We start from the raw sequence: 18,525 nt of genomic DNA, 5'->3' as shown, positions 1-18,525 counted from the left end.
AACATATATATGAAAATAACTCTACTTAAGGATACTCATAGAGCATCACTGAATAACCCCCTCTACTCTCACTCTCCACCAGGAGGAACAATTTGTGTTTACCCTTGTAATTACCAGTAAATGAACTGTTTTTAAAGCTTATTTTTGGCCTATGTCATTGGCAAGATTATTCACTCAACAAATATATTTTGCGTGACATCTATGTGTCACTAGGGTTTGTCTTTAACATGAAATGGATTAATATCCATGTTTTATATAGGTACTAACCTCAAGAAATGACTTTATTAGCCCCATGTTCTAATCAAACAGTAAACTAGCCAGTGACTAAATAGAATCCTACTCTCACTCTCAATTCCTATCTATAAAGAGAAAAATAATCCCATAAGAGCCCTCCAAATTGTTTCTCTAAAGAATCATCACACTTAGTAAACACTTTGAGGCAGCCTCTACTTATTGTGAATGACATTCTCTTTAGAAACAAAAAGACCCTCCTTGTGGAAGTGTTAAAATTAACTTTGTGTTAGACTTCAAATTGAGGTAACAGGTCCAGCCTATTTTTGGTAAAATAACATGATCAGTGGTTCAAAAACTAAAGCTGAATTTCCCCTGTGTATATTGTAACCATACTGCACAGATAAAGAAATGGAAAAAACTGAAGAAGGTCAAATACCAATACCACCAATGAGAACAGATAATAAGGGTGATATACATAAATGAAACCCACAGAAACTCTAAAATCTAATTTTAGGCAATATTTTAATTATACCCTTCCTTTCTACATCTTATAAATCTACCACTAATAGCCACAATTAAATTTCAGCAACTGTCCATAATATGAATATAATGACTGTTAAGAGTATGTCAAGCCTGATATTCAGTAAATGTTGGTTTTTCCCTTTCTTTATTGATAAAGTCTTGGTGGAAAACATATCAGTAAGGTGTATACCAAGGTCTAGGAAATCTAAAAACTTGATAATTAAGGTATGACTTTCCAATTCTATGGCACCCTATACTTGACCACGTTTCCACTGCTTAACTGAAAATTGTTGTGAAATGCAATGTGTCATATTAGTTTATTCAGAAATAAATCTTCAACTTTCACTCAATATCACATGGTTCCTTTTCCTGTCCATTTTATATTGTTATGTTATCTTAAGGTTGCACTGGTAAATAAAAAGAACAAAGTATGGTTCCACCACCTTATTAAATCATTTTAGTGCTGAAGTCCAAACTTATGTAATAGTCTATCTTGAATGCCAAATTAAATGCTAAAAATTAAAATAATGCAAGGAATATTTACAAATACAGTCAATTGTGTTCAATTAAATTAATGGATCTAAGAAAAAATAAAGAACAGATCAGTTAAACAAAAATGTATTTGTTAAGTTTTTTGCTATTCCATTTAAAATGCATATCAAATCTTCCAGAATTTCATATCCAACATATTATTAAGCTATCTTCTTATATATTACATACAGATGTCTTGTAATCCAACCCACCTTTCCTCTATATTACTGCCAAAAAAAACCATCAAGAATGATAAAGCTTAAGGGAATCTCAGAAACCATCTGATATAATCCCTTTATTCTGAAAATGAGGAAACTAAGCTGAAGAGAAGAAAAAGGATCCCCCAAAGGTCAAAAAGACTCTGCCTTTCAGTCCAATGTTATTTCTATGACACTATCTTACCTTAGACTGAATCAAAAGCCTTGCTTATTCATACCTTCTTAAGAAAAAGGCTGGGTTTCAAAGCAAACAAAAGAATAAATACAGAGGACTGTAGCATATACAGAAGACTAACTTAATGCTGCTATCAATAGCTTTAGGAGTAAGAGATGAGGAAAGAAGAAAAGCCAATGAGGTAATAAAGAGTTGACAGAAAGAAGGTTTTTCATTAGACCCAATCAATACTGTATTCCCCCAATACTTAGAGTTTTACCAAGCAAAGTGAAACCAAAGTGAGTATGTTCCCTCAAGGGTATTTAACACTAAAATGACTCCTTGGTTTCAACTGTAAATGTAAGGACCAGGCATGACTGAATGTGAAATCAATGGCAAAGATTATTTCTCATTAACCCAATGTTAAGAAACTAAAGCCAGTCAAAACAGAAATGGTCCTTTTTCCATTTTGTCTGTACAACTCAATTCCCCTTGGTTTCTGGGGCAAAGACATAAATTAATGCAATGATGCTCCCTCTTTTAGTATTCCCAGATAAAGTGCCTCCTTTATAAGTAGTTAACTCTGCTGAGAAAGAGGAAAGTATATGCTGAGTGAAACAGGGGTAGCAATTGGAGGTTAGGTTGGGGAGGAAGGGAAGACATGAGAGTCTAAGAATTTATCTAATAGCTATACATCAAATAAAAATGGATTAATGATGTTTTTATATTTTAGTATCAAATGAAAGGAAATTAATATTAGCTTAATATACTAATTCTTTTCTTTGCTCGGCATTTTCACATTTGTGCAGAAATTCCTTTGGAATCTACCTCGTACTGATGCCATGAGCACATTAGTCACCAACAGAACTCGTTTTGTTCTGATAAGTTGTGATGACCTACTATGGAGAAAGCATAGAAAGGACAGGGTCCTTTTCCTATGGGAACTCACACTCCAGAGGCAGGCAGGTAACTACAAGACAAGACAGACTGAACTGCACACAACAGGGATACAAAGCCAAAGGAAACCTGGGGCAGGAGTGATTCACTCTACTTGGGAGGGTCTGAGATCATCTGGCAGAAGAGACGGGAGTTAAGCTGGGCTTCGAATGACTGGCAGGCAGGACTGCAGCAGGGTGGTTAAATGAGGGGTTGTGTCTGGGTAAGGAAAAGATGGGCGCGGAGGTTAATGGCTTCCCTTGTGGAAACAACAACTATAAACTAAAGGAAGTGAAATGGACAGATGCAGTAAATGTTCTGTGAATGTCAACAAGGTTGGGGCTGGCTAGAGCACTGGGAGAGGAGGGGTAGAAAAAGAACCTTGATTGTGCAGCCTATTCATGCTGATGATATGTATAACAAAACAGCATCCTTTCAGCCAGGCCTTGAACCCACACATGCATTTTTAAAAGACAAACTGTGGCTATGTGTGTTTTTTTTTAATTAAGGAATTATTATTTCTTCTTGAAATATAATCATTAAAGGAGAAACTGTCCAAAAGAACATAGCGAAACTACAAGGTGGAACACAGCAATACAAATCTAGCCAGAGTTAACAAAATCTTAATTACATATTGCCCTATACGAAAAGAACAGGGATTTCCTCATTATCACTGTATCTTGCGCTCAAGTACATGACAAACAGACATTTGATAGGTGTCTGTCAATATAACTTGACTATAGGTGTTTGAAAGCAACAACCCACATTTAAATTGCTCAAGACAAAATATGGGTGAATAGATCTTGCTACAGGTATCTCCCAATGTGCCACAGGAGACAGCTATGGTGTAGCAATAAGGTATTGGCGTTCTCTGAGTTTCAGTGCTTGCTTTGCCTTTCTGAGTCGAATAACCTAACTTATTATACCTTTGAAATTTCAGTTCTGGCCTCCATAAGGTAAGTGACTGCAGTGAGCTCTGATGCTTTCCAATTCAAACCCACTAATACTTTCAGTTGTACACCCCACTGGGTGGAACTCCCAAGGCTGATGTCACATATATTCATCCTCAAGTGCAGACACGTAACGGCATGAGACAAAGTCTTAAACAAAGCGCCAATTCTAACAAGAGTTTTTTAATCGAAATTTCAGGTACTGTCTGGATTCAAATAATGAACCAAGGGGCAAGAGGCTTGCTTCGGTCCAGCTTCACCTGTCTCAGCCATCAGCTCCAAGGAAACAAGCTTCAGACTCAATAGGTTGCTTAGCATGAGAAAAAGAGTGGGCAGGATTGTGGTTTAGGTGAAAGTAACAAGAGGGTAAGGAACCTCCATCTGCAGGTTCCCAATCCAGAGAGTGGTCCCATTCACAGTGGAACCATAATGAATGGAACTCTCACTCAAGAAGCCATGTAGTGGCCCAGAAATGCAGCTCAGGAATACCTCAAAGGGAATTTTGTGGAATCACTAGGAAAAACATGATTTCAAAGTGAATTTCCTCTTGGTGCTGCTTTTCTCAGGACCTACTGTAGGCGGAGAGGGAAGAACACACAGACCGCTCAGTATCCCATAGCTGCAGAATGTGGAGGCAGCCCAGCCAAGATGCTGCCAGCTACTTTCCTGAGCAAAAGCTGCAGAGGATAATGAATGGCCCAGCCCTGGGACCTGTTGGGGATAGACAGGTTCAGAAAGAAGGCAAACAGTAACCCTCTCTACTGTTCTGAAGGGAAGGTAAATCTTCAGTCTCTCCGAGGGCAATCTCACAAGAACAGGACTACAGAGGAAGCCTGGATTTCTATCAACGTGACTTCCTTTCCTAGAATTCTCAGTCTCTGGACTCTCATCTCATATACCACTTGCCCTTCACCTGATGGCTGCACTCTGGTTGTAAAAATCCACTGCAGTCCTCCTTTGAAGCAATAAAAAATGACAATATGGCAGCTTTAACTCTCTTCATAGGGAGAAACGGGTTTCCTTGAAATTTGATTCTCTTTATTTTCCATCATTTTTTATTAATTACTTAGACACTGAGCAATCTTTTCTGTTCTAGCCTCTTCAGGTAATTTTAGGTGGCTATCTTTTCTTAAAGTCTTCTCCCCAACATAACATCATGTATGGAATGGATGTTACATGGACAGCTCAGCTGGAGATATTTGCCTAAACACAGAATTGCACTCTTATTCTAACCAGGCAATTTGAATACGGATTCCCACTTTTAGTACTTATTTAAATTTTGCCCCTGGTTCTAATTATTTGAGGAGTACTAGATAATTCTAGGGCACTGTTAAGGTGATCTGAGTCATCTTTTGAATTCCCCAAATTATAACATTTAATATCACTAGTAGCAACAAAATATATATATTTTCTATAAATTTGTATTTTTTTAATAATAGCTTGCACAATCTCACAGATTTTCTCTCCTGAATCTCTTTCACATTTCGTTTCAATCTCCTTTTTGACCTTAAAAAAGTCTAAAACACTAAAGCATGGTGGATTTAATTACTAATCCTTGAAGGGACAGAATAAACCTAAAATGAGATAAAAATAAATAAAGGCTGATATTTTAGACAAAGATATGTTTAATAGCACAGTGTGGATAATTAAACCACGGGATGCAGTTAGGGACATCCTAAATAGCAGACTTGGAAAATCTTTTATACTTCCTGTGTAAGTACAAAGCAGGAAGCAGATGAGTATTTCATTCCCCTAGTCATGAGTGTTTTTCCTGGGAAAGAAGGCTATTTAATAACTTTTTGAGCTAAAAAGGCCCTTAGATATCTTTTCATATAGTTTCACTGTTTTTCATAGAAAGAAACCGAAGTCTATCTCCAGTGCTGGCAGAGTGGAAAGACAAGGTGACCAGTTAAAACAATCCTGAGTTCAGAATCTACTTCTAATTAGTCTGGTGAACTTGAGAAGCTCTATGTACCCCTATGTTCACTGCAGCATTATTCACGGAGACCAAGACATGGAAACAACCAAACTGTCCTTCAACAGATGATTAGATAAAAAAATATATGGTACATATATACAGTAGAATATTACTCAGCCATAAAAAAGATGAAATACTGCCATTTGTAACAACATGGATGGATCTTGAGATTATCATGCTGAGAAAAATAAATCAGACAGAAAAAGTTGAGAACCATATGAATTCACTCATATGTGGGATATAAAACTGAAAGCAACAAATAAGACAAACAAACAAACAAAAACTCATAGACACAGATCATGATTTAGTTGTTACTAGAGGAAAGGGGGAGGGAGATGGTTAAAGAGAGTAAAGGGTGTCAAATATGTGGTGACAGAAGATTTGATTTGGGGTGGTGAACACACAATGCAATATACAGGTGATAAATTATAGAATTGTATACTTGAAACCTATGTAATTTTATTAACCAATGTCACCCAAAAAACATTAATTAAAAAAAAAAAAAGAAAGAAAAGAAAAGCAGACTAGGAAAAACACGCCTGAGTTCAAACCCAGAATCTGCTTCTAACGAGTCTTGTGAACTTGAGAAGCTCCAGGCTTGCTAGATCTCAGCATCCTTATGTGAGAACTGGAGACACTAACTTGAGAATTCTCTTCCTCTAAGCTGATTCAACGAGAAGGTTTGTCATTTACTCATTTCTTTCACAGTGTTTGAGAAATTTCAGTGATAGGAGCAGGATGTTAAGCCCAGAGGCTGTAGTAAGGAGCAGGACGCAGGTCCTGTCTTTAGGAACCAGCATGCCAGTCAGGAAGGTGAGACACACAAGCATATCACATAATGGAGCTCGGGTGACGGACACCACGAACCACTCCAAAGGTTAAACAATAAGCACAAGGAAGAGCTCATCATTATAATTAAGATTGGTGTACACAGTTCCTAGGCACCAGGAATATGTTCCCAGAGGCATGGATGCATGGAATAATTATTTTTTGTTTAAGAGCCACAAACTATGAAATGAGGGGACGGGGACAGGTCTGTGATTCTCAGCCCAAGTCACCTAGGAGATTAAAAACAAACAAACAAAACTGATGACTGATGTCTGGGCCCCAGAGTAGACACACTAAACTGAATTTCCTGGGTAGTAGACACACTAAACTGAATTTCCTGGGTAGTAGACACACTAAACTGAATTTCCTGGGTATGTGTCATTAGCACACTCAAAAAACTCACAGGTTATTTCATTTTGCAGCGAGGCTGAGGACCGCTGGCCTAAATAATCTGTAAGCTCAACATCTTGTGATTTCAACCACAGAGCCTACTTGTCCCATGTCATTCTTCTTCTCTAGGGAACCCAGTTCGGCCTTAGGTCTTAGGACCCTCTCTAGAGACACCTGAAAAGTCATTAAGAAAAGACTGTATACACTTAAACTCCAATTAAGAAGCATTAACATAAGTGTGGTTAGAAGCAGGGATCCTGGAGATGTATGAATACCACAAACTTATCATATGACTAACAACAGGTAGACAAATAAGGAGGATCTTACAAAGTTTGTCTTTTCAAAGTCACTTGATTATACAAAGACCAATGAACTGGATCCAAACTCAAGTATGAAATCCGCCCAAGTGTCACACACATGAAAGTCATGTTCAAGACATATTCAGGTGATGTTGCAAAGATTGTCAAGGGCAGAGTCATGCAGGACATTAAAATTCCTTGGAGGGCTTTCATATTTTAACCTAGGATCCAAAGAAGAGTTAGAAGTAGGGGATGGTATAATCTGACTTGCATTTTTAAATGGACGCTTTGGCTTTGGAGAGGAGAATGGCTTGAAAGGGACCCCGAGTGGAAGCAAAGGAATCATAAGTCTGCTAGGGCATCAGTCTGGGCCAGTAGTTCTCGAAGTGTGGTACAGAGGCCCAAGGAGCTTCCTGCAAACCTTTCAGTGGGTTCACAAGGTCAACACTATTTTCATAACATTTCATAATTATACTAATTATTTGCCTTTTTCATTCATTCTGTCATATCCATTGGAGTTTTCCAGATGCTACATGATATGTCCACAATCATCTGAAAAGGCTATTAAAATTTTCCTCCCTTTTCAACCACATATCAGGTTATCTATATATATATACTTCAACCACAACAACGTATCTCAAGAGATTAAAAGCAGAAGCAGATTTGAGAATACAGCTGATTTCTATGAAGTCAGACATTAAAGAGATTTGCAAATACATAAACGACTTTTGCACTCATTATTTTTGTTTTGGAAAATGAAACTTTTTTTGTTTCATTAAGACATGCTATTTACGTTAATGTCTAATGACCTTATGATTATTTTTATTGAGATAGAATCGACATATAACATTATATTAGTTTCAAGTATGCAACATAAGGATTTGATATGTTGTGCGAAATTATCACCTTTACCCCTTGCTCTCATTATTCAACTTCTTCAAAAGCACTGAACTCCCTCTCACCTTGATCTTGATGCAAGTTGTTCTCTTCTGCCTTTAATCCTTCTTTTTGCCTGCCTCATCCTTCAAAAATCAGCTTAAATGAGTTCCTCAGTGTGCTACTGTGACTTGTAAGAAATGCATATTTGGTCTTCATCCCTGTTTCAGGCACAGAGCTCCTAAAACCTTGGCATTCCCCAAGAGATAACAGGGATAAGGATGTCTGTGTTATGTTAATGTGAGGTGAATTGTTGGACCAAAACTAAGGATAGGGACTGGTTTCCAGGAAAACCAACTCTGTGATGAGAAGGTTGGAACTTTCCGTCCCAGCCCAGAACTTAAGGAGAGCAAAGAGGTTGGAAGTTGACTCAGGCACCCCTTGTCAATGATTCACTCAGGCCTTTGTTAATGAAGCCTCCATAAAAACCCAAAAAGATGGGTCCAGAGAGTTTCCTGGTTGGTGAACACGCATGGAGATTTGGGGAGAGTGGCGCTCTTGGAGAGGGCATGGCATCTCCACACAACGCCCCCATACCTTGCCTAATGCGTCTCTTCCACCTAGCTGTCCCTGAGTTATATTCTTTTATAACAAAGCAGTGATCTAGCAAGTAAGATGTTTCTCTGAGTTCCGCGAGCCACTCTAGCAAATTAACTGAGCCTGAGGAGGGGGACAGAGAAACCTCTGCTTCGTAACCAGTTGGTCAGAGGTACAGGTAATAACCTAAATCTGCACCTGGCCTCCACAGTCCAAGGAGGGTGTTTTTGGAACCTCCAATTTACAGTGGGGTGGTCAGATGCACAGCTGACAAGCTGGCCTTGAGCAATGTGTCTGAATTGGGGGAGGGGCACTTGTCTTGTGGGGCCCTTAACCTGTAGAATAAGGCACACTCTTTAGGTAGGTAGGGGCAGAATTGAGGTGACTGTAAAACGCCCAGCTGGTGTCTGAGAATTGCTGTTGGTGAGGGAAAACTCACCCCCCCACACACACTGGAATTGGGTGCTAGACAAACTTTTACTCAGTGAGACACTTCCTAACTAAATGCTAGAGATAATACCTTCATTTTATAAACCGGTAAACTAAGGCTCAAAGCTATTAAGATAGTTGCCAAATGTTCTTACAAACATTTCCAGAATTTGAATTCAGATCCCACACCAAAGTCCATGTAATTCATTGCTATGCTACACTGTCACTTAAACAATAACAAAACAAACAAACAAAAAAAAACAAGAACTAAATCCTACAGGGCTCTACTGACCTTGGTATAAACCTCCTTACATTCAAAAACATCTGAAGCAATCGAGTATGTTTACAGTCAAGAAAGTCTGTCCCTCTGGAATCAAGTCTCCCAGTGAGTGCTTAAGTGCCCCAAGTGGCACCTTGGTATCTCTGAGGCCCTTGGCATGCAGGGAGGGCCAGCCCAGCCCAAAGCCGGGGACCAGACATGACAACACAACCACAGGACGGCTTCTTCAGTTCTGGCCTGAAGACCATCAGTATTTCCACTCACTCCTCCTCACTAGAGACCCTCCATGGAGTCTCTGGATCACACACACAGCAAAGCAACTGGATCATGACATGCCACAATTCCTTAAACTAGTCACTGGATCCCCCTCCCCCCCCCCCAGCAACCATTTCCCAGCTTTGAATCAAACTGAGTTATTCAGATTCAGCCTTCTTAGCTCAAGATAAAGACAGCGGATTGGCAGTGTGGGGTTGGGGCTCATGTGACAGCTCAGCCACTTCCTGACTCCATGAACCTGAACAAGTCTTTCTACTACTTCAAAGCTTAGTTTTCTTATTTTGAAGATGGGGCACACTATGTCAGTGGATTGCTATAAAGAATAAGAGGGGCAAACGTTGTGAAGAAACTGTAAATTCTGAAGTCATATAGTCCATAGTTATTATTATTACATGTGATTATTATTATGATACATTATTATAATACATATGATACGTTATTATTACATATGGTTAATTTATAGACATTTTGCATCTAAGTCTTCTGTTTTTCACAGATGTTTAGAAGGTGGGCTTGGAATCAGAGCCCTTTAGATGTGGTGTATCTTGCTTTGGATAACAAGTAAAACTCTGCAGTGAGATAGGTAAACCATTCATAGAATCCAAAAATGTAGTATATTACCTGGGTCCCCTATATTTAATAATGCTGTCTTTGAGAGTCTTCATAAAATCTGTAATATTTCTAGAAGGAAAAGTAAATAGCAAATATACATTATGATGCACTCAAGGAAGAGACAAGAAAAAAATTAATCACTATCAACAAATTTTCCAAACCCAATCAAGAATGTATGTAATATCAGTGCATAAATATACTCTCACCTAGAACAAAGCATTGTGGTGCTATCCTAGCAAGCCCAGTACTTTTTTTAAAATATAATTTTATGAGACAAAGCTTTAGTTTTCAAGATCTTCCAAAATATTCCTTTTGCTGCTTCCAATACAAAGACTGCCTCATTTCCTGCAAATTGTTTCTCTAATTCTGTTCAAGAATATCAACTTCATTAAAACTTTAAAGACTTAATCCTGAGTTATGGCTTGATGAGATCTCTGTGGGATGAAAGAAATCACAGTATCTGCTATTTTAAAATGTTCTTACAATGGAAACATAATTTGTTGATGAAAATGCACTGCTTTAGAGAAAATAGGATTTAAAAAATACATACAAAATATCAGTTTAAACCCTAGGGTGGGTTTCTGAAAAGAAAAGCTTGTTTTTTCGTGTGTGTTTTTTTAACAGACATTAAACCAAATACCATTTAATTAGACTGATTTTGTAGTTCAGACATGAGTCATACTATTAAAAGAGAAAATACCATAAAAATGCTTGCTATAAATGTAAAATATCACTTGTTATATGAATCTAATCTTGATGTATACATTGACCAAAATTATTTCAATTTATAAAATCTAATTTATATTCCATAGATCACAAAATTAAGCATCATTTCTCCTTTTTTGTCAGTTTTCTTGAAGTTTCAATTTTCTGTGATGTTTTCTTCATCTATGAAAAAGGATGTGTTTGACAGTAAATAGTTGAATGAGTGTGCTATTAAATACTATACACCTAACAAAAGAAGTTGGAAGAATATTGAAATATTTTGAATAGCCATAACTTTTATAAAAGTACAAATTAGAACCCAGAAATATAAGACAATGGAAAGCAACAAAATTCAGTAACAATTATAATCACTTCTTTGATTTATTGTATCTACCCATTGTAAATATACTACATCATTTTTTTAAAAGGGAGGGGCATATAAAACCAATTACTTAAGTTATAAAAAAAAATATCTAATTTTCTTAGGTGAAGAATTATCCCTGATTGCTGATTTTTTTAATGCTCTGGTTTGAGGGGAGAAATTACATTACAGAAAAATAATAAAAACATAAAATCACTTAAAATACATAGATTTAGGTTTATCTAGCTATTCTGTACTTTCCAGAGATGCCCTCATTTAAAAGATGAAGGAGTAATACTGGATGACCTCCAAGATTCAGGGCCACTCCAACATTCAGAGATTCCATTAGGTTGGTGCAAAAGTAATTGCGGTTTAAAAGGTTAAATTACTGCAAAAACTGCAATTACTTTTGCACCAACCTAATATAAATACATTTCCTTTCTTGACTGTAAATGCTATCCATTACCTGTAGTAACTTCTGAGTCAAAACATGAATAAATACTTTTGGAGGCAATCATTTGTACAGGTGTTTCTATTCCACAGTAAAACAAATGTTGGAAATGAATGAGCCACGTAGGTAATTCACATGGATGTACTAATAGCCTTGAGACAGCAAATTCAGGGGCATCAATGTTTAAGCAAATAGTCTAGCAGGCATGGACCATACAGGTATTTCACACATAAATAATGAATGCTTCTTTCTTTATTAGAAAGTGCAAAGAGAAATGGTCTAAGGCTTTTTTTATGGTTCAATGCCCTCAGCCAACTTGCCAGTTCAAGGTCTCCAACATCTCATTTCCAAAGAGCTACAGCCCGCACAGTGCCTGAGTCTAACTATTCCTATGCTATCTGTATGTCTTCACTATTGGATTTGCTTCTATAATGCATGCTAGCTATAGGATGGTCATTTTAGAACCCCAATTTCCTGACTTAGCCTATGTCTCTTTCTACCAGTTACCTCGTCTACCCTATTCCTATTCTAATTACAAAATAACAACAACAACAATGACAAAAATCCATAAGGGTAAAAAAAACAAATACAAAAAATTATTTCCATCCTTTAAGAAAGGACACCCAGTTCTTCTCTATACTACTTTTTCTTTGTGTTGTGTTGCAAAGAACACAGGCAAGAAAAATCAATTGGATCTAGTTCTACTCCCAATTTTGCCACAATAGAGCTGCGCAACATTGTATAAACCACCAACTTGCTCTGACTCTAGGATTTCTCATCTAAGGAAGAGTTTTGCTGCTCTGTCCCAGCGTACGCTATCACATTGTGCTCCACGAGAACGATCCCAGAGCATCTGATGTGAAGCAGAGTCCTATAACTGTGTGCTGTGAGGTCTGCCCTGCCAGTTCTCACATTTTCATTCTGCAATATCATGAGTTTGAAATTTGAGACCTTCGGTGTGTAATTTCACCATTCCCACTGCATTTATAAAGTTTCAATATTATACGTATCAAAACTTAGTGAGCTTAAGACGAGACTAAGAGACACTGAACGTGTCAGCCATGAAATCAGAAATACACCCGTGGCCTTTCCCATCCAATACCTGGTTCAATTTCACTGTCTCCACCTCACTCCCCTGGAAAGGCAGGTCAATGGAATGTGACCACTTTACCATTTGTGACTCAGTTCATAGTTCACAAGGATATGGTTTAGAAGGGCTAGTGAGTCCAAGAACAATTCAAATATCAAGTGAATATAATATCAAAGTGCTTATAAAACAGATTCCCTCAAATAGTTTTTCTTTCTTTCTGGTGTTTAGCAACTTCCTCCCGATCCAGTTAAAGCAGTCCCTCTGAAATTGAGATGTAGAGGTGCTATCTCCTTATAAAAATAGGCTCATCCCATGCTACGTGAATCATGGTTGCTGACAGCAAATCAACAGAAAATGTATTTGTCTTTGTTAGTAACGGTTATAGTACCCCGTCATCTTCCCAAAAAGCTTTTCCATAGCCCACACTCCTATTCTTCTTAGCTAAGCTTCAGAACAACTGAAGTCCATGGTATAGAGATAAATGCATGTTGCCCTGGCACTGGGTATGTCTTAACAGGTAATGGCATCTCTCTGCCAGCTTAGTACTGTGACACTTTAACTAAAGGAAGTCACCAGACAGGATCCTCTCTGCCAAGATGTACACTAAGTAGACGAAAAAAAGGAGCAGATTAAATGAACAGGGGGAAGAAAGAAAAAAAAAAAAACCTCAGCAATTCCCTCAAATTCTCTATTTTCTAATGAGATGCTGAGGAAAAGGCCACAGGAAGCAATTTCCCTATGCAAAATTCAGCCATGCAAATTGCTCATCTCCAAATCAACTTCAACAAAGATCAGGAGAGTTTGTTTTACCCATTCACCAATGCAAGCCACATATCATTGTCATTACCTCATTTTGAACTGAGGACGCTGAGTAGGATCTATTCACAAATATCATATAATTATCCCAACCAGAGTGCAAACGCAAGAGACTGAGATACAAGAGTCACATTGAATTCAGAGCCCTAAAGTTCCTTGTAGACCACATAAGCCCTGATAGAAGATAGCCCCTAAGTGATCACTGCACAAAAACAGGATTTTAATTTCCCTTAATGTGAATTATTTACTGTGCAGTGATAACTCTAGTTTTTTGCATAAATCTTCACTTTCTGAAATGAACAGGTTATAGTAACTGGTTGCAAAATAACACAGACTTTAGTAGCTCCTGCCTTGGGATCACAATGGTTTTTGTTTACTTCTGTGATTTACTATTTTATCAACATCACAGAATAAGAAAAGGAGCCCACTGCAAAGAGAAATGCCATAAAGGCAAGATAATGTCATGAAAACCCAATGGCAAAATGAGATGATGGCTTCTTCACAGGACTTAATCCCAAATTCTAAACTAATTGGGAGCCCCAATTGTCCAGATTTTCCAAGTGTTTTCCTCATCCCAATGACCCTAGCCCATATGCTTCATCCCTAGAACCCAGGAGAACATCACAATCAGAGTTACAAAGATGCTAACCTAATGTAGTCGACTAATCACAGAGAGAGCCAGCTTTCTTTCTGGACAGTATTTCCTTTCAGTGGTCTATAGTAAGGAGAGAATATCTACGGATTGCCAATGACCCTACAGGCCACACCCAGAGGATCAATAAAGTCTGATGGAAGCACAGATCTCAACAATTCTACTTTCTTTCTTTCAGGCTGGGACACTGGCCTGGCTTGAGCTGGGAATAATTACTCTAAAACTCAAGGTATCCAATTTCCCTTTGTAAACAGAGACAGATCATAGACCAACCATTTGAGTTTAGGTCCAAAGAAGAGACTCAGCTTCAGAAAAGCATGCCAAGAAAATCTCTAACAAGTGCAAGTTTTCTTTACACTCCCTGAGGCCAAACTGCAGATATTGTTTTGTTTTGTTTTTTCCCCTTAAGGTGCCAAAAGTAAGTGTGAGTGTGCAAAGGATGGGAGTAACAGGGCAGAAAAGTTAATGAGCAGAGCCCTTGGAAACCACGAGAGTATTTGGAGGAAGAGTATACATAGGAAAAGGAGGTCTATTAAAAGGAAGTGAAGGGACTTGTAGGGAAATGGGAAGGTGAGAAATTGACTGGACTGTCTAAAAGATGCAATTGCATGTGTTGCTGGAGAAAGAGTTAGAAAAAGAGAATAAATTTAAGTTTGTCTGGTGCCTACTACGTGTCCATCATGTGTCAAGAACTATGCTAAATGTTATGAGAGATACAGAGAGAAAGGGTTATTTATATTTAGGTCCCCAGTAGGTAATATAAGCGATGGATGGATGGATGGATATATGGATGGATGGATGGATGGATGGATGGATGGATGGATGGATGGATGGATGGATGGATGGGAGAATGAATGAGGAGGTAGGTCACTGCCCTCAAGGACTCTACAGGCTATATGGGACTAGAAGCAACTATACAGGGAACTCTCATCCTAATCAAACTGTGGTTAAATCAAGGTATAAAGTGTTTTACCGATTATGGGTCAAGAAGCTATTAACTGACAGAGGGGGACTGAAAGAGAGATGTGGGGGAATTAGAGGAGAAGGTGGGCCAGGATGGAAGAGGGGAGGAATCCTGGTTCCCTTCGGAGTGCCCCTCGGGGTTTTCAGAAGGAGAGAGGGTATCCGCCTCTGGGGAGCCCACTGTGCGGGCTTCTACTGACCTGGTCTCCGCCTCACTGGCCTCTTGCGGCCACTGCAGAAGCGCACTTTGCTGAATACCCCGAGGACGTGCCTCTCGCACAGGGAGCGCCCGTCTTTGCTGGGGCTGGACCGGCGCTTGGAGGCCGACACCCGGTCGCTGTTGGACTCCCTCGCTTGTCGCTTCTGCCGGATCAAGGAGCTGGCTATCGCCGCAGCCATAGCTGCTCAGCGCGGGCCCCAGACCCCGGGCTCCCCGGCACCTTCGGGATGGCGTTCCGCTGGGCGAGGGCAGGACCTCGGTAGCCAGGAGGGACAGGGCAGGCGCGGGCAGGCAGTGCTAATATTTGAGGAGGCTGCAGTACAGTACGGAAACCCTGGCGCCCACAGGGTTAGTCAGAATCTGGGCAGTGGCGACAAAATGTGTGAAAATCCAGATGTAAACTTCCCCAACCGCTGGCGGCGGGGGCGGGGCAGTCCCCGGCCTTCCCGGTAACTAGACTCTTGCACCCCAAACTTGCACCCCAAAGCAATCCGCATCCAAGGGGCAGCAGGGAGTTTGGTCACACTGCGTTCGGAGTCCCAAGTGGAGGGGAGAGAAGGATGTCCAAAACAACAAGCCGTCCCCCCGTTGGATAGGCGCAAGCGTTGTAAGGCGTCCAAAGTACATCTACACATACACACATATAACACCCGTTTACAAAGCAGAGGCTGGGCCACGGCGGGTCGCGGGCCACCGGTAGAAAACACTAAAAAGTGAATAAAACGTTCCTTTAGAAAACAAGCCACCAACCGCGAGAGAAGGAAAGGAAGGCAGCAATTTAACTCCCTGCAGCCCGCAGTTCTGGAGATTAGGAGGTCCGCCCCGGCTGGGCGAGGTCTAGGGAGTGCATCGCGCTGGCGGCCGTTCTCCGGGGGCCGGCTGCCCGCGTTCCGGAATCCGGAGAGGCGCGAAGTGGGAGCGGTTAGCCGGAGTCCCGGGAAGGGTGTGGGGAAGGGGTACGTCTGGTTCCAGCTGTGGTGAGCAAGACTCCCCGCCGGCAGCGCTGCAAAGAGAGCGGGAGGCAATGGAGGAGGGAGGGAAGGAGGGATGAGGGAAAGGGGGGAGGGAGATCCTCGAGGTCTCAGCACCCCTGAGGGAGAAACCCTTAGGAGGCGAGCACTGGAGCTACCGGAGGTCCCAAGAGCGGGCGCTCTTTCTCTTGCCGATTGCTTCCTGGCACGAGACGGGCACAGTTGGTGATTATTTAGGGAATCCTAAATCTGGAATGACTCAGTAGATTAAACAAGCCCCCTTCAAAGGCAGCGATCCCGAACGTGTCCTCTCCAGCTCGGCACCCACACACCTTTCACTAGAGCTCCCCGCCATGGTACGCCCGGGCCCGTCGCACCGAGCCCGGCTCCGCACAGGCTCAGAGCCAGTGGAGGAAGAAGGGGCGCCCTGTCGGACTCCGGATCAGGTCATCGCAGCGCTGCCCGGGAACCCCAGGTTCACACGCCCAGCAGTCCACAGCTCACAGGCAGCAGATCAGACGGTGATGGCCCACCCGACACGAGGCCGATCACTTGGTCCCGCGCAGCCCATCCTGGCGGAGGAAGGAGGTGACCAGCGTGCTGCCAACACCCGCGTGTCGGTTTGAGGGGGGCGGGGGCTGGCTGTGGGCGATGTCAGCTCGAAGCGGCTGTGGCTCAGGGCAGCAGCTGCCCACCATGGTCTGGCGCCCAGGGAGCAGGCAGGGCCCCTAGGCTGCCCAGGGCAATGGTGGGAGGGGACTGAGAGCGCAACCCGGGCCTCGTAGCCTGATGGGGACTCTGGGGTTGGGTCCGGGAGGCAGGTGCCGGCTGCCGCCAACTCGCCCAACTTGCTGCGCGGGTGGCCCCTAGCGCCTCGGGTTTAGCGGGGCGCCCCCCTGTCACTGCTCCTTTTCAGCCACTGGGCCCGGAGGGGCCTCTCAGGGCGGAGTCCCATTCATAGGTTGAGGCTTAGGCGCACAGAGCCATACCGGCTCCAGGGCGCCACTGCCGCCTCTCAGCCGGCTTGCGGATCAGAGCTCTAGCTTCTCAGAAAACTCCGGGCAGGGACGACCGCTGCCGAGAGGGCAGTGGAACCAAGAGCGGGCGGCGGCGGGAGTACTTCTTCCTGCACTGCTTGCCCACCCTCCAAGACTGTTCCAGCGCGCCCAGGTGGGGGCTGGGCTCCTGGGTCGCAGGGAAGAGCCCCTTGATCGGTCCTCCTCCCCCTCCCTAGCCCTCTGTTCCCAGACTCCCTTCTCCTCCCTCCCTCCAGTCACCCCTCTCCCCCTTCTCTGTCTTCTGTCTCTCCCCTTTTCTCCTCTCTACGCAATCCTACGTGATTGAGGTTTGGATGAGAAATTCTCAGGCAGAGCAAGGGAACTGCAGCTCGGGTCTGCTCTGTCCCGTCCCTCCCCCAAGAGAAAACACTACCACAAGCCGGTTAAAGGACCCTGGATGTGGGTAAAGGACCCAAGAAGGGGTTAGGAGTGGGGGAGCTGAGAGAAGACAGTCCACCCTCACTCCGATAATCTAAAGTAGGTAGAATTCTCTGATTAGGAAGGAAGGCAGTGGACACTGGAGAAAGTAATAGCTTCTTGGGCCCTCACTTTGGGCCCCTTTTAACTCATTTTGGAACAGGAAAAGTATCTCAGCTTCCTTGGAACCCAGATTTCTTTCTATCTGGACAGCTGCAAAACAGGCTCAATCCCTAAAATGAGGGACCAAGTGAGAACTCTACACAGAAAGGAGAATGGAGGTGGGGTGAGAGAGTGACTGTGGGTAAAAGCAGTCAAGGACCCGTTCTGGAGTTCAATCAGGTCCCAGCAGTGCTTGTGATGACAGTGAATGTTACAGGAAACTCAGCAGAAGAGATAACCGGCACCCAAGTTATGAAAGCTTTTGGAAATGCAAAAGGAGTAATCACCTTCCATTCATGCCAAGGTCTGGAAGTAGCTATTAGTTATACTTACAATGTTTCTCAAACTCGTCTTTAAAGATCCCCTTCACAGACACCTTACTAAGCATCAAGGGTAGTGCCCAAAGATTAAATGGATGAGTTTCAAGAAGAAACAGATGTATGTCGAAACACCCTAGTAGAGGGCAAAGAAAATTTAGGCCCTGGAAGCTACTGAAAATGGATGTGGGACCCAGAGAGGCTCTGGGAACTCTGGATGTGGTCACAAAAC

At 41.8% G+C, this 18,525-nt stretch overlaps 1 protein-coding gene across 3 annotated transcripts in view; it reads right to left on the bottom strand.

Moving 5' to 3' along the window:
• The window catches only part of FGF12 (fibroblast growth factor 12), a 526,765-nt gene that overhangs the window by 244,006 nt on the left and 264,234 nt on the right, over positions 1 to 18,525 (bottom strand). Inside the window, exon 1 of one of the 3 annotated variants that reach the window (XM_081028816.1) lies at positions 15,349 to 16,542. The exons of the other annotated variants lie outside the window; for them this stretch is intronic. Coding sequence (XP_080884942.1) covers positions 15,349 to 15,547 — 199 coding nt within the window. The 5' untranslated portion in view covers positions 15,548 to 16,542. Of the gene's footprint in view, positions 1 to 15,348; positions 16,543 to 18,525 lie in introns of those variants that run through there. 3 annotated transcript variants of the gene reach the window in all.

This window comes from Rhinolophus hipposideros (assembly GCF_964194185.1).
Source record: "Rhinolophus hipposideros genome assembly, chromosome: 2".
In the NCBI taxonomy this organism is placed as follows: domain Eukaryota; kingdom Metazoa; phylum Chordata; class Mammalia; order Chiroptera; family Rhinolophidae; genus Rhinolophus; species Rhinolophus hipposideros.
Note: the sequence above shows the minus strand (reverse complement) of the source record. Positions and strands in the feature narration are given on the sequence as shown.